The sequence below is a fragment of the Salmo salar genome, chromosome 20 (genome assembly GCF_965601325.2).
Source record: "Salmo salar chromosome 20, fSalSal1, whole genome shotgun sequence".
NCBI classification, from domain to species: Eukaryota; Metazoa; Chordata; class Actinopteri; order Salmoniformes; family Salmonidae; genus Salmo; species Salmo salar.
The window spans coordinates 52,303,437-52,319,992 of record NC_138310.1 but is presented as its reverse complement, the minus strand read 5'-3'; the positions used below and the strand labels follow the sequence as shown (position 1 = coordinate 52,319,992).

The following is a 16,556-nucleotide window of genomic DNA, read 5'->3' as shown; positions in this document are numbered from 1 at the left end:
ATTTAAAAGGCCAGCGGAGGGATCCGAATCCGATTCCAACAACGTCTGCGTGAGGCTAGCTGCTAGCTGCCGTTAGCTATCTTAGCAACGATGTCATCCAGCAACAAAAACAAGGACAACTTCGTCGACAAGATAGGTGGAAGGCTGTGTTGCTCTAAAAATGATATGGAGATCAGTAAACTCAGAAAGGAGAATGCATATCTCAGGAAGTCATTGGATGAGCTGTCTCCTCAGAAAGGAGAACGATCAGATTCGGGAAATAACAAGCTTTTATTAGAGAAAATCCTGTCACTGGAGACTCTACGGGAGAAGAACGCTCAGCAGCTGCTGGCCAGAGATCAGGAAATCTGCTCTCTTTGGCAGCAGGCCCATACGGCAGGGGGTGACACAGTGGCCGGTCTGCAAGCCCAGATAGACCACTATGTCAGGGAGGCCGACCAGAGAAAAAAACTCTTCCAGTCACTCCAAGCCGAGACAGAGGACGTTAAGAACAAGCTGGTGCCAGTGTCTGCTAAGTGCCAGGAGCTGGAGAGTAGTAGACCTGGCGCTGGGCAGCAGAGCCGCCCATCAGATGGACAGGTACTCAACACCAGTACTGCAATGAGCCACGACCACCTCAGAGATGCCCTGGAAAAGAACCAGCAGTGGCTGGCCTACGACCAGCAGAGAGAGGCCTACGTGAAGGTGGTTTTGGCCCGGGTGTTTGGGCTGGAACAGCAGCTGAACCAGGCCAAGCAGGCCCTCACACAGCAGCATAAAGACGCCCATTCAGAAGACAGGTCAGTGCAAATACAGAAGCACTATGAGAAATTGTTAGTGACGACCAAGAGGGAGCTGGAAACTCAGAGAGAGCAGGTCAATACAGCCCAGAGACAACTGTCTGAACTGCAGTGTAGGTATGAGGAGAAGCAGAGAGAGGTGGGAGAGGTGAGGCAGCAGCTCCAGGCGGAGAGGCTGAGTATCCGGCAGAGTGTCCAGAAGGAGAAGCGTCGCTCTGGGGACAGAGAGGGCCATCTGTGGGGTGACATGGAAGAGCTCCAGGCTAGACTAGAGGAAAAGGAGACCAGGTCTGCTGAGCTCCTAGTACAGGTGAATCTACTGCAGAAATCCCTACTGAGCCTGCATGAGGAGCAGAAACGCGTCACAATTCTGGAACAGCAGATCCAGGTGTCCGCCAAAGACCTGGAGGATGAGAAGCGAGACTGTCAGTATTTACAACAGCAGCTCCACAAGGTGTTGAAGGAGTTACGCAAGGCAAAGGACCACGTCGCCAGGCTCCAGTCAGAGAAGGGGCAGAGGGAGTTGTCCTGCCTGTACGAGGCCAGCGCTCACTGCAGACCCCCAGCACCCCTGAAGCCCTCCAAAGAGAGCGTCACCTCCCACTCTCAGGTCCCCAAGATGCTGGAAGAGAGCTTCTTAGAGTGCCCCAGCTGCCGAGCCCAGTACCCCACCAGCCACCACCGAGAGCTGCTGGCCCACCTCGAGCACTGTCTGTAAACACTGTCTGTAAATACTGTCTGGGCTGAACAGGGCTGGATGCATAGAAGTAGGCCTAGATTTATCCAATCGATTTAGAATCGAGTCCTATTTTTATGGCTGGGAGTACACACCCCAATAAGGAAAAGTCTGGAATAGGCTAGGGGTGACATTTTACCATTCTAAAACACACTAAACTTCCCTTTTCAAAATGTTATAGCTGGTGCGAACGCCAGCTGCAATGCCATGGTTACTTTGTGCACTGCGTCTGTGTGTTTAGAAGAGTCAAATGTCATTCCTCTATATGTACCTTGGTCCTGGATTGCTCCTGGATCGGATTTGGCCATCAAACTGGAAATAGCGCTTACTGTATACTGTAAGGAACGTTGCTTCAAGCCAATGAGTTGATCAATCAATCAATGAATGTATTTTATAAAGCCCTTTATAACTGTTTATAACTTTTTTACTCACTCAACCTTTGAATTTTTGGACATGTTTTTCTCTCTTTGACTAAAGTGTAAATCAGTTGCCTGGTTTAAAATACTTTAGATCGTTTTGATGTTCAGAGACTCTTGGGAATTGTTGTTCCTAATGTCCATTATTATTATCCTTGCATAAATCTTCTAAATACCCGCTAATTTAAAAAAAAGCTTTCTTGTTCTAGAAATGTATATTTCTTGTTTCCAACTAAGATGATAGTTTGTAAATTAAGCAAAATCTTATTACAATAAAATAAAAAGAGGTTACATTGTATCAAAGAAGATCTAGAAATGACTGATTGTATTTCTGTTCCTGACTAGTGATAAATGACAAGCATCATCATTTCGATTTTTTATTTCATTTAAGCCTTAAATGGGTTACAGTATAACATTTGTATTCATTCATTTACCACATTTGTTACTGAGAAAATAGAGCACTCCTGATTTTCAATATACTGTAAATACTGAATAAAGTGGCTTGAGTAATCTTTACAAGTAAATGTACAAGCGTTTAAAAGACATTAATAAAGACATTTGAACAGGTCTCGCTTATGCTGAAATTGGTTGCAGAAAGCTACAAGTAGTTCTACAGATGATATGTTGATGTGTACAGTACAAGCAAGACCTGCATATGTTTTAAGAATAAGAACACTAATTATTCATGATTTTCAAATGTAGCAATAAATAATCAAATAGGAATGACAGAGTTTTGTACCAAAGTATCAGTTGAACAGTGATCTACAGGTTGTTAACATTGAGGCACTTGTTGATTCCACTTTTTCTTAAATAACTTTTCATCCCCAGATGAACCAACCTGACTTTAATAATATCCATAAAACCAGTAACCTTTACGCACATCTATAAAAAAAAAGGGCATGGTCATGAATATGAACAAGATCAAACTGCAATATACAGTGAACACCATAAATCATTGGACAGTGACCATAGTTTTGTATTTTTGGTTCTGTACTCTAGCACTTTGAGTTTGAAAGGATACAATGACAATGAGGGTGAAGTGCAGACTGTCAGCTTTAATTTGAGGCTATTTTCATACATATCGGATGAACCGTTTAGAAATTATAAAGCTTTAATACATAGTCCCCCCCCATTTTCGGGCATCAAAAAACATTGGACAGTTTAACATAATGTAGAATAAAGTAATCATTGTTAATATTTGGTCACATATCCTTTGCATGGAATGACTGTTTGAAGTCTGCGATGCATCAACATCACCAGACACTGGGTATCTTCCATGGTGATGCTCTGCCAGGCCTGTACTGCAGCCATCTTCAGTTCCTGCTTGTTTCGGGGACTTATTGCTTTCAGTCTCCTCTTCAGCATGTAAAATGCATGTTCAATTGGATTCAGATCTGGTGATTGACTCAGCCAGTCAAGGATTTTCCACTTTTTGGCCATCAAAAACCCCTTCGTTGCTCTAGCAGTATGTTTAGGGTAATTGTCTTGTTGCATGATGAATTGCCGTCCAATGAGTTTGGAGGCATTTGGTTTTATCTGAGCAGATCAAATATTTCTATAGATTTCAGAATTCATTGTTCTACTTCTGTCTGCAGTCACATCATCGATGAAGACAAGTGAGCCTGTTCCACTGTCAGCCATACAGGCCCAAGCCATAACACCCCCTCCACCATCTTTCACAGATGAGGTGATATGCTTTGGATCATGGGTATGTCTTTTTTTTCTCCACACTTCCCATCACTCTGGTACATGTTAATCTTTGTCTCATCTGTCCACAATACTTTTTTCCAGAACTCTTGGGGCTCTTTTAGGTGCTTTTCAGCAAACTGTAATCTCACCTTTCTGTTCTTCAGGCTTATCAGTGGTTTGCATCTTGGAGTGTACCCTCTGTAGTCCTGCTGGTGTAGTCTTCTACGTATGGTTGACTTTGACACATCTACACCTGCATCCAGGAGAGTGTTTTTGATCTGTTGAGCTGTTGTCAGGAGGGTTTTCTTCACCATAGAGAGTATTCTCCGGTCATCCACTACAGCGGTCTTCCTCAGTCTACCGGGTCTTTTGACATAATTGAGTTCACCGGTTGTTTTGTTCTTGTTAATGATGAACCAAACTGTTGACTTGGGCATGCCCAGGGTTTTTGCAATGTTCCTGATTGATTGATTTTCATTTCTGAGCCTTATGACGGCCAGCTTCATTTGCATCGACACTGCTGTCTTCCTCATGTTGTCACACCCCAACAACAACCTCCAAAGGCAATAGCAAAGTCTAGAATCAATACTCTTCATCAACATCTCTCCTGCATTCACTAACGACACAAATTAATACACCTGCCTAACGACACACATCTGTGAAGCCAATTCAACAAATACTTGCAGTACCTTAAAATGGGGGGAACATGTACAAAATGTGCTGTCATTTCTAAACGGTTCATCCGATAGGTATGAAAATACCGTCAAATTAAAGCTGACAGTCTGCACTTCACCCTCATTGTCATTGTATCCTTTCAAACTCAAAGTGCTAGAGTACAGAACCAAAAATAACAAAATAATGGTCACTGTCCAATGAATTATGGTGCTCACTGTATTTCTCAAACATATCCTCTATTAGAAATTGCATTGAAATAGAATAGCATAGCACAAAGGGTTTTGTTAACAGACAACTAAGTTTGCAAGGGGAAAATAAAAATATATGAAGCATTATTTAAAAAATAATTATGTGATAATCATGCATTAATGATTTCATTAGATGATTGGTCAAATGTTCAAGTGAAACAGCCACGACTTTGATGTCAATGTTCAACTTTTGTACAAGGTACCTGGAACATCTGACAATGTCCAATGTGTTATGTATGAATCCAAAGAGACAAAACACCAACAAAGAAATACACTGAACAAAACTAACACTGAACCTTTCTTAAAGCGATACTGCCAATATCTCTCTGCGACTGATTTTAAAAGCGGGATCAACATCTTAACAGAACAGAAATAAACACAGGTTACTGTTGCCACCATAACTAGCAGTGGCGAACAAGACAGCTAAACAGTATGATTAATTAAATACAAAGTGCACTGGCCTATCATTTTTAAGTAACATTCCATGACTCCAGCTGCACCGCAGCTTGCAGACAGGCCACCAAAGGTCAAAAGGGCAGATGTGTAACAGCATAGACGGACAGACAGTGTTGGAGGGCATGTCTGGTCCACTCACAGGTCCTAACTGGCTGTGGCCTTGTCAAGGCCGTTGATGTTCTCCGGCGCTAGACCTTCCTCAACGGCCACTTTGGACTCTTGTACCTAAAACCAGACGGAGACATTTATAAATCCAAACTTCAATGGAGAATCTCCCATCTTTTTAGTCCAGGACATGGCTGAACCTGTATCCTGAAAACTGTCCCAAAATGTATGTGAATGTATAAGAGCACGTATGTATATTCTCCATGTCTGGACTGTCCTTGGTGGCTTACAGTAAACCTGTACTTACCTTAAAGGGTGAGCTAATACCCACAATGCATTGGAGTGTACTGCAGTAGTAACAGAGCACACACTCCCCTCCCAGCACCGGAATCTCATCCTTGCTCACATAGACCTGGATAAAACACAGAAACATAGTCGAGCATCACCGTGTCATAAAACACAAAAGACACACGCGCGCAGTCATATTACCTGGGTGAGCTCGTCATTAAACGAGACCTCATCATCCTTCACCCAGGTGTAGGTAATGTAGTCCGAAACACTCCTGAATCCCACCTGTAACACACAAATACACATCTGTAAAAAGTACACGTCGATGATACAGTACGACTATGATTGAAAAGAACATCAGAGGGTTAAGTCGACTCTGACCTTGTAGAGGCCTATCCAGTCCCAGGCACTAGAAGGGAAGGGCTGAAGGGGGCTGTAGATCACCATGGCGTCAAAGTCGGCGCTCCATTCACCCTCGGCATACACACGCACCAACGGCGTCTCGTACATCTTCCTCAACTACAGTGTGGGGATAGACAGGAGGGAACGGCAGAACAAACGGAGGGAAGAGGTAGTCAGGATTGGCTAGAGGGTGAAGGAGTATAAAGCAGTATATTTGCATCATACGGTTTCACTATCAAGAGTCACATTGGAAAAGCATTCCAGGGCCTGTATTCAAAGTCGGAGTGCTGATCTTGGGTCAGTAAGTGTTGCCTCTTAGATCATAATGAATAACATTATATGGACAGGAAGGAACTGGTTTTAGATCAGAACTGCTACTCTTAAGACTCTGTTAATATAGTCTCAGATGTGGGAATGGGAAATGCCGCTGTCTCAGCCACCTCCAAGGTAAAGATGCCGATGACAGGCTTGTGGTCGCTGACGCCGTACTCCATGTTGCTGGTGTACGAATCCTGCTTGAGTCTCAGAGGGAACTCTTCCTCCTCCTCCTGCTGCTGCTGCTGCTTGGTGTTCTTCTCATCCAGACCAGAGTCCCTGTCCTCGTCCTTCTCCTCCTCTGGGGGTGGCTCTTTAGGCTTCACCCTCCACAGGATCCGGTCTGTCCAGGCCGGCTTACGCATCTTACCACTGAGCAGACAGACAGACAGACAGACAGACAGACAGACAGACAGACAGACAGACAGACAGACAGACAGACAGACAGACAGACAGACAGACAGACAGACAGACAGACAGACAGACAGACAGACAGACAGACAGACAGACAGACAGACAGACAGACAGACAGACAGACAGACAGACAGACGGGTGGACGAGAGAAGAGACAGGGATTTAGTGAGAGAATTGGAAAGAGAGAAAGAGAATGATTGTCAGAATGGGAGAGAAACAGGCAAACGGACAAGCGAAGAGATTTCGTGAGAGACGATCAAGGAGGCAGATGTAGAGAAACAGAAAGTAAATAAGTAGATCACTTAGAATGCATGCCCAACACATTTATTCATTCTAGTAGTACGCTAGTGTGGATATTTGAACAAAGCCTGTGTATGAGAGAATGACATGAGAGAGAGTGTGTTAAAGATGGAGAGAGTATGATAAGTAATCTCATAAGGTAGCTGGACTTCTGTAGCGTTTTATCCATTAATCATACTGTCCTGGACTAAAAAGACTTCAGTCTGCTCTACATGATGGATCAGATTCCACAGTGCTTTGTATCCTTTCACATCCCTCATTAGTCGTCTCTCACAGCTGATTAGTTTGCCACCCGTCTCAGTGGGTGACTCATGCAGTGAGTGCCCTCTCAGCTGTACTGATTAGTGCACAGTGGTGGAGACTGTACGTAATGACGCTGACACACACAAACACCCGCGTACACCCCCACACAAACACCCACGTACGCCCCCACCCCCCATACAAACACCCACGTACGCCCCCACCCAAACACGTGCGCACACATGAACACATACAGCAACAGTGCATTCGGAAAGTATTCAGACCCCTATCCCTTTTTACACATTACAGCCTTAATCTAAATCGGATTAAATCATTTCCCCCCCCCTCATCAATACCCCATAGAGACATTTTTGCAAATGTATTAAAAATAAAAAAGAGAAAAGCCTTATTTACATACGTATTCAGACCATTTGCTATGAGACTCGAAATTGAGCTCAGGTGTATCCTGTTTCCATTGATCATCCTTGAGATGTTTCTACAACTTGATTGGAGTCCACCTGTGGTAAATTCAATTGATTTGACATGATTTGGAAAGGCACACACCTGTCTACATAAGGTCCCACAGTTGACAGTGCATGTCAGAGCAAAAACCAAGCTATGAGGTCGAAGGAATTTCCTGTAGAGCTCAGAGACAGGATTATGTCGAGGCACAGATCTGTGGAAGGGTAACAAAAAATGTCTGCTGCATTGAAAGTCCCCAAGAACACAGTGGCCTCCATCATTCTCAAATGGAAGAAGTTTGGAACCACCACAACTCTTCCTAGAGCTGGCCGCCCAGCCAAACTGAGCAATCGGGGGAAAGGGGCCTTGGTCAGGGACGTGACCAAGAACCCGATGGTGACTTTGACAGAGCTCCAGAGTTCCTCTGTGGAGATGGGAGAACCTTCCAGAAGGAAACACATCTCTGCAGCAGTCCACCAATCAGGCCTTTATGGTAGAGTGGCCAGACAGAAGCCACTCCTCAGTAAAAGCCACATGACAGCCTGCTTGGAGTTTTCCAAAAGGCACCTAAGGACTCTCAGACCATGAGAAACAAGATTCTCTGGCCTGAATGCCAAGCGTCACATCTGGAGGAAACCAGACACCGCTCACCACCTGGCCATATACCATCCCTACGGTGAAGCATGGTGGTGGCAGCAGCATCATGCTGTGGGGATGTTTTTCAGCTGCAGGGAATGGGAGACTAGTCAGGATTGAAGGAAAGATGAACGGAACAAAGTACAGAGAGATCTTTGATGAAAACCTGCTCCAAAGCAGTCAGGACCTCAAACTGCAGCGACGGTTCACCTTCCAACAGGACAACGACCCTAAGCACACGGCCAAGACAACGTATGAGTGGCTTTGAGACAAGTCTCTGAATGTGCTTGAGTGGCCCAGCCAGAGCCCAGACTTGAACCCGATCGAACATCTCTGGAGAGACCTGAAAATAGCTGTGCAGCAAAGCTCCCCATCCAACCTGACAGAGCTTGAGAGGATCTGCAGAGAAGACTGGGAGAAACACCCCAAATACAGGTGTGCCAAGCTTGTAGCGTCATACCCAAGAAGACTCAAGGCTGTAATCGCTGCCAAAGGTGCTTCAACAAAGTACTGAGTAAAGTGTCTGAATACTTACAGTGGGGTGAAAAAGTATTTGATCCCCTGCTGATTTTGTACGTTTGCCCACTGACAAAGAAAGGATCAGTCTATAATTTTAATGGTAGGTTTATTTGTGTAGGTCTACAATCTTGTCCCTGACATCCTTGAAGAACTCTTTGGTCTTGGCCATGGTGGAGAGTTTGGAATCTGATTGATTGATTACTTCTGTGGACAGGTGTCTTTTTTTACAGGTAACAAACTGAGATTAGGAGCACTCCCTTTTAAGAGTGTGCTCCTAATCTCAGCTTGTTACCTGTATAAAAGACACCTGGGAGCCAGAAATCTTTCTGATTGAGAGGGGGTCAAATACTTATTTCCCTCAATAAAATGCAAATCATTTTATAACATTTTTGACATGCGTTTTTCAGGATTTTTTTGTTGTTACTCTGCCTCTCACTGTTCAAATAAACCTACTATTAAAATTATAGACTGATCATTTCTTTGTAAGTGGGCAAACGTACAAAATCAGCAGGGATCAAATACTTTTTTCCCCCCACTGTATGTAAAATGTGATATTTCCGTTATTACATTTTTTTTATACATTTGCAACAAATTCTAAAAACCTGTTTTTGCTTTGTCATTATGGGGTATTGTGTGTAGATTTATGAGGAGAAAAACAAAAAAAAACATTTAATCAATTATAGAGTAAGGCTGTAACGTAACAAAATGTGGAAAAAGTGAATACTTTCCGAACACACTGTATATAGCAATTCGTTAGAAGTCCATAGTGAACAATCCAAGCAGCAGGGAAGGTTGTGCTGTATATTGCTAGTAACCATGCTTGTTAGAACCAGACAGCTGCTTACGCCCACACAGAGGAAATGGTACAGTCAGCTAGCAAAGCTGCTCTCTCTCTCTCTCTGTATGACAGAGATGGTATTGTGGGGGTTAAATTAATGAACCTTAACAAATCCAGAATACTGTGTCCACTGAGCATGGCAGCCACGGCGCTGAAAGGTTTCAATGGGATTTTCAAACGGCTTCATATGAAGATAAAAGCGACTTTGATTCACGGCAGGTACTGTTAGAGGCAACTGTGTTAGCTGTAGACAACTATAGTATGTAACACAGCATTCACATCAGCAGAAAACCACAACCACAACAACAAAAAACAAGACAGCAAGGTCTGCTGTCCTGTAGGTGCCATTGTTTTGTGGGAGACTTTCCATAGCATAAATCTATCCATCACCGTCTTACAACAGTTCTAGTGGGCTTATTGTGCAGGAGCAGAATACTGCGTAAGGTGGATTAGGGTGGCATTAAGAGAGGGGTGTTTTGAGCTGCTTACTGAAAACCAAACCATGTCCGGTGGGACCTGTGAAGTCAAAAGAGAGCAGAGGGTGTGCATTTGAATAGTAGTGTCTTGTGAGGAGAGCGGGGAGTCAGCTCAGTAAGAGCAGGCAGAAAAGACGACGCAAAAGAGGGAAGTCTGAAAGAAAACAACGGTGAATGCTTTATAGAGGCAAAGAGTTACCTGCTGTCATAGCGGTCAGAGAACCTATCGAATTTGTACGTCGGTTGAAAGTCCAGAGGTCCCTCATCAAACTCCTGCAGGACGGCCTCCTTCTTCTTCATCATGGTCAGCTGGTACAACCACACGGAATGACAAGACAAGCATTACATTCAACATCCTTAGGAGATACGATGGTAGCATCCCAAATTGCATCCCATTCCCGTAAGAGTGCACTTCTTTCGGATCAGAGCCCTAAGGGCCCTAGTCAAAAGTGGTGCACGTATAAAGTGAACAAACAGGGTTCCATCTGGGACACATCCAATGTCTTACATGCATGAAAACAAAGACGAGCGCACACGTGTTAAATGAAAAGCCACTGTCCGTTTCCCACACCAGTCAAATCTAGGTATAGTATTCTCCAAGACAGAGCAAAACAAATGCATCTCCCATGAGTCTGACCTGGTCTTTGCTCCACAGCAAGTTGAACTTATGGCTGGTGATGCAGTTGCGCAAAAAATGCATGCCGTGATCTTGGATGCGGAAGTTCAAATCCCCAAACCAGAAGACCAGCCTGAGAGAGAGGGAATGAGAGAGAGAAAGGCCACTGAAAGTTGAACAAAGAGAGAGCACAGTAGTACTTAAAATCATATCACAAGCAGATGCCAAGCTCCTCCATTTATAAACACTGAGGCAGCAACAGTGTGAATACAGAAAATGCCAATTGCCTCAATTGACAACGTGCGTTTAATGTATACCGACTTGTGGTCGAGGATGTGCGAGGACTCTTTGGGGTCGAAGGTCTGTGTGTCCAGGATGTACTCGAACTCGTCGACGCGCTGCGAGGCGTACTGCATGTGTGCTGCCAGGTGACAGTTGAGGAAGCAGAGCATGTGGCCGTAGAAAGACAGACGGATGGACACCCCGCCTTTATTCCCCTGTTGGGCGCAAGGTCAATCAATCAAACGTACGAATAACACCCTTTTTCTGCGAGGTTCACACACATAATGCCTTATAAGTGCATGTATAATGCCTTGTAATACACTTACAGTGCATTGTAACACTTGCTATAAGCCGCCATAATAAGTAATAACATCCACTGAGCCTGATCTTACCCAGTAGCCGAAGATGCCTGTGCGTGTGTACGTGTCCTGGATGTCTCTAATGAATGGAACGTGGGCTAGTTTGGAGAAGACCAGCAGCAGGAGGCCCTGCATTCGGACGGAGGACACCTGCAAACACAACAAGACACCCGCAAACACAACAAGACACCCTAAGACTGTGTCATCTAAACCTGGGCAATTTCTCAGGGTCTTTATGTAACCGGTTGAAAGACAAATAGCAGACACAAAAGGGTGGAAGTGGAGAGACACATAAGATGCTAATTATATCGCATTGAAAGACAAAGAGGTGAATATAAACTGTGAGGACAAATTATGTCGAGAGGACATTTTTCTGTTACTTCAGACTAAGGCTAGTGGCATAAAACTAGTTCAAACCGGTCTATGGTGCTGGAGTGGTATTGTTAGTGTTATGAAGCCATATTGTCCCACTGTTGTACCTTCAGGTAGCCTCGTGGTGCCAGGCTGGACATGAAGAGATGGCTCCAGGAGTCCTCAACGGCCATGTCTATGATGAACCTGTGAGGAGCAGCGTACACCTCCTGGAGACTACAAAAGACACACACACACACACACAGTTTATAACTATTGTTGCCAGTAACATTAGTATCATACAAATAAACCTACTGAAGCATTTTCTCCATGCCACTGAATAAACTTTGTAGACTTTACACAGGAAAAAACGGATTTTCCTGTCATGCCATTGTACCGTCTGTCTCAATCAATGTCCAATCAGCATGCCGTAGCTCCCTAACTCACCCAATCACGTAGAGGTCTGGGGTCTTTGGGGAGTTCAGGTGAAGCAAGGAGCTGATGTCATCTGGAGGATCAGCTGTAGCGACATTCCACGTGACCATGTGAAGCCTGGAGGGAGCGCGAGAGAGAGAGAGAGAGAGCGCGCGCGAGAGCGCGAGAGAGAGGGAGAGAGAGGGGGAGAGAGAGAGGGAGAAAGAGAGAGCGAGCGAGAGGGAGAAAGAGAGAGCAGAGAGAGAGCGAGCGAGAGGGAGAAAGAGAGCGAGCGAGAGAGTGAGAAGGAGTGAGAGAGATAGCGAGCGAGCGAGAGGGAGAAAGAGAGCGAGCGAGAGGGAGAAAGAGAGCGAGCGAGAGGGAGAAAGAGAGCGAGCGAGAGGGAGAAAGAGAGCGAGCGAGAGGGAGAAAGAGAGCGAGCGAGAGGGAGAAAGAAAGAAAGAACAGCAGATCATGATTCACTTGCACAGCAGTTTTCTCCGAAAACTCATTAGCGCAAAAGCCTGACAAATTGGACTGCAACTGCCAAAAGCTTATTTAGTTACATAGCAACAACCACATGTTTAGCCAGTCTTGAATGGACCATGGTGGTTGATAAAGCCTAGTCACATCTCTCTAACCATAGTCTACATCAATTCAAAAACTGAAAGACGAACACTTCTCAACAAAGAACAAAGCCCATCCCTTTCCATGTCCTAAGCACAGAACTAAATAGAACACTGAACATTGACTTACGAGCTCTATGGTCCTAACATCATAGCCTTTCAGTTCTGATAACAAAAGGACATTTTGCGTTATCAAATCAAAAGATAAGCATGCCAGAGATTACGATCCAGAACGGAAGAGACAGCACACACTGCCTGCTCTGAGCTCAAGGGTGATCAACCAAAGGTCCGAGGCCTAAAAATCAAGACATGAAAAATGTGTCTAACTTCTCTATCAACTTCGACCCTCTGTATTCAGATAAAGACAGACAACGTTGGAATAAAATGGAGAAGTCATTGCTGGGCATTTTAGTCAAGAAGAATCATTAGTATCCAGTCTTACGGTACTTTGTGTTTATCAACTAAACCCTTGCAATGAAGAACCATGTGCAATGCATTTTGATTTAAAACAACTCTGATGTTAAACAAACAGAGAAAGAGGAAGTCAAGTCGAAATAAGGCCAAAGAGTCAGAAAAGAGGAACTCGGCAAAGCCTATAAAATGTCCACCTGAAGTTGTCTTTCTTGGTCCGGTTGGCCCTTTTACCACAGACGAGGAAGGCGTTGTCCAAGCTGCGTACCACCTGCTCTTGGAGCTGGGGCGAGGGGTCCAGGTCGTCCACGCAGGTCATGAGCTGGGCGAGGCGCTGGCGCAGCAGCAAGCGGCTGCCCGAGGACTGGGTGGCAGAGCTGGCTATGCTGTCCGAGCGGACGCGCCCTATGGGCGAACCGAACACCCGGCGGATCTCATCCATTGTGGGTGAACTTCTGGAAGGAATCTCAGTGTCGGGAAGAGAGGAGGAAAATATGGAGGAGGTCACTGATGTGATGATGAGTTCAGAAAGGCAGGTGGTTCTTCCTTGTTCACAAGGGGAACGTTTCACTGGAGATCAATAGTTTTTCCTTTAATGGAGATTTGAATACTTTAATATTTGTAGAGATCATAGGCAGCGTCTTCTACAGTGGTCCAACTGCAGATTTATGTCCTTGGCAATTCTTTCTTGTTCCAGGATCCATCAATGGGAGACCCTCATCATTGCACTTTCCCTTGGCATCCTGTGTGAGTCTGAATTTGATATGAAAGACCATACAGAACTCCCAATGTCGCAAAAGCACAGAAATGGCTACAGTATAACAGGTGGAAGAAGAGTAGGATAGACCAGTTAAGACATATCTGACGACTAATGTATACTTTTGGAGGCGCAATGATGCCTATAATATCCAGCCTCAAAGTGAATGAGGGACCTGAGGATATTTTTGGAGGGTCTGAAGTAGACTGAGAAGGATTACGGGCTAAGCAGGATCAAGAAGGGGCCACGTGAGACCCACTATGTGAAAACGACCCCTTAATGCTAGAAAATGCAACTTAGTCTGTAATCGTTTGCTCAACACCAGTCCAGAATGAGGAAACTTCTAGCAAGGCTTAGAAGAGAAACACAAAGTGCAAGTGGTGGTAGTAGACCTTGGGCCCAATCATCTGCTTAACTGAACTTTCCTTCGATTTGGAAAGAGTGGCATGGATTATTTCTCTAATATGTGTGGGAATGCAATGCATTGGGAAACCTAATCAGAATAATACTCCAATATTATGCTCTCAGCTTTGTATTGGGTACTGGCACTGGCAGACAATGTGAGGTTGCACTGTGTTATGTCTGGGGGAAACACAGACCTAATAAGGAAATAGTAAACCTGTGTGCATGCATTCCAATTACATTTTTGAATAGCCTGCATAGATATGATGTAACCAACAATCCAACCATGTGCAGTTCTTTGTCAGTTCAAATGCTATGCTGGCTGTACCACCACCACTGCATTGCTGAAAAGGATACTGGGTGGGTAGTGTCCATTGACCGTAAACAAATGAAATGTGCAGTGTCTCCTTATGCACAAAATATCTTCTCTAATAAAAGTTGTTAGCCGGAGCTCATATGACCACAAGGAGATGTTCAAACCTGAAAGTGTCCTCGTTGCAGCAGTTCTCCATGCTGACTGAGTTATTGACTTGTGACTGGGTGTCTTCTTTGGTACCATCATCATTCTCCATAATCTCACCAGCTGCAAAATAATTGACTCATGATAACGATACAAACAGATTTACATTTTAGTCATTTAGCAGACGCTCTTATCCAGAGCGACTTACAGTAGTGAATGCATACATTTCGTTTCATGGATTTTTTTTTTTGTACTGGCCCCCCGTGGGAATCGAACCCACAACGCTGGCGTTGCACACACCATGCTGGCGTTGCAAACACCATGCTCTACCAACTGAGCCACAGGGAAGACTAAACACTGAACGCATGATATGAACACACAGCAATATGTTGTTTGAATTTTTTTCTAAGTATTGAATGTCAAGACAGGAATGTTAGGAATGTTTTTACACATTAGATGAGAAGTTAGCTATGCCAGTAGTTAGCTAGCAATTAGCTTCGTTCCTTTAAATTAGCTAGCTAACGTTAGCTAGCTAATTTATTTGATCTGTGTTAATGATTACCACAGATTAAAATATAGTACAGATAATACTAAATAGTACACATAATACATTTACAATGTTCTTACTACCTGGCAATGCCTGTTGTTGTTGTAGCCTACTCTATTTCGGATTACAGAAATGTTCCAGGAAAAATGACAATTGGGTGTGAGATTACCCAAAACACATTGTTTACGTTTTGCACATGCGCTTCCTCAAAGAAGACAGCCAAGTGACCGCGCTTCTTCTTCTGCGGTATTATGGGAGTCCACAAACAAGCGCTAGAGGTGAATGCCGCCACCTACTGTATGGTTAGTAAACTATATATATATATATATATATATATATATATATATATATAAAAATATTATAGGACAGGGAAAAAACCGACATCATACAAAATAAAAAAAAAACATCCCATTTACATTAAAATTCGAGTCACATCCCTACACAGGCTCAGGGGCCTGTGAGGGCGGAACATCCTTCGACAGGATTTCATGCAATGCCTCTGCTGTAAGATCACCGAGTCCCAAAAAACGTTCTGCTGCACTCACAATAATTCTAATTTTCTCTGATTTCTTCTTTGTTTGTGCTGTGTAGTTTATGACCATTGCAATAAATGCTACGAAGCAAGCTTCTTCTGTTCCGTGGACACACAGGAAATCTGAATAAGACCAGCTCTTGTGACTCTCACCAATGTCACCTCACCCTATGCATCCATGATACTCCTCGTGACTTCAAAGGGATCCCCCAGGTAACATTGATCCAAAACTCCTACTATAAACAAATCTAGGGATATCTTTGTTTCCATCACAACATTACTTATTTTGTTTCCTTTCTTTTTCACGACTGTAGCCCACTCCATCTCACTCATCTTTACCTGACCCGCCATCAGTTTCGAACAGAGCATCCATTTCTGTCATATTCCCTACAATACATATCCTCAATGAGTGAAGACAAGTGAGGTCAGGACAGTGGGACCATTCTAGCCAATGAGAGGGCAGGCAAGCATGTGAACGACAGGCACAATAAAGTTGTTTTTCTCAAAGTTTTCACTGTCTTTTTACTGTTTTTTTTATTTCTTTACTTAACTATTGTTTACCTAATAACTATTTTTTTACTTAGAAATTGCACCGTAAGTAAGCATTTCACTGTTGTATTCAGCGGACGTGACAAATAAACTTGATTTGATTTGAATGCCACTTACCTCAGTAAATTTTAACAGCCTAAACATTATGAAACTTCTATTCGTTCAAATAAGCCTCACGTAATTCAACCCTCTTTCATAGACTGCCATACAAAAAAAAGAGATTAACTCAGACAGATTTAGGGCGGAGTAAATCCTC

At 43.9% G+C, this 16,556-nt stretch overlaps 1 protein-coding gene and 1 pseudogene across 4 annotated transcripts; one reads left to right on the top strand and one right to left on the bottom strand.

The window, feature by feature from the left end:
* The first annotated feature begins 20 nt into the window (after window positions 1-20).
* Window positions 21-2,096, top strand: LOC106580792 (centrosomal protein of 55 kDa pseudogene; annotated as a pseudogene).
* A 199-nt stretch (window positions 2,097-2,295) lies between these two features.
* On the bottom strand, window positions 2,296-15,447 carry LOC106580790 (inositol polyphosphate 5-phosphatase K). Of its 4 annotated transcripts, XM_014162207.3 has the most exons (14): window positions 15,303-15,447; window positions 14,693-14,795; window positions 12,050-12,154; window positions 11,731-11,839; window positions 11,285-11,401; window positions 10,932-11,107; window positions 10,632-10,743; window positions 10,194-10,303; window positions 10,008-10,034; window positions 6,235-6,481; window positions 5,774-5,911; window positions 5,594-5,677; window positions 5,412-5,516; window positions 2,296-5,224 (listed from the first exon to the last, which is right to left on the bottom strand). In XM_014162207.3, the coding sequence occupies exons 2-14, from the start codon at window positions 14,782-14,784 to the stop codon at window positions 5,144-5,146; spliced, it is 1,503 nt and encodes a 500-aa protein (XP_014017682.3). In that variant the 5' UTR covers window positions 14,785-14,795; window positions 15,303-15,447; the 3' UTR covers window positions 2,296-5,143. The 4 variants fall into 4 exon arrangements, with proteins under 4 accessions (XP_014017682.3, XP_014017685.3, XP_014017680.3 ...); XM_014162210.3 differs by lacking the exon at window positions 10,008-10,034; XM_014162205.3 differs by lacking the exons at window positions 14,693-14,795; window positions 15,303-15,447 and adding an exon at window positions 13,251-14,667.
* Window positions 15,448-16,556: the final 1,109 nt, after the last annotated feature.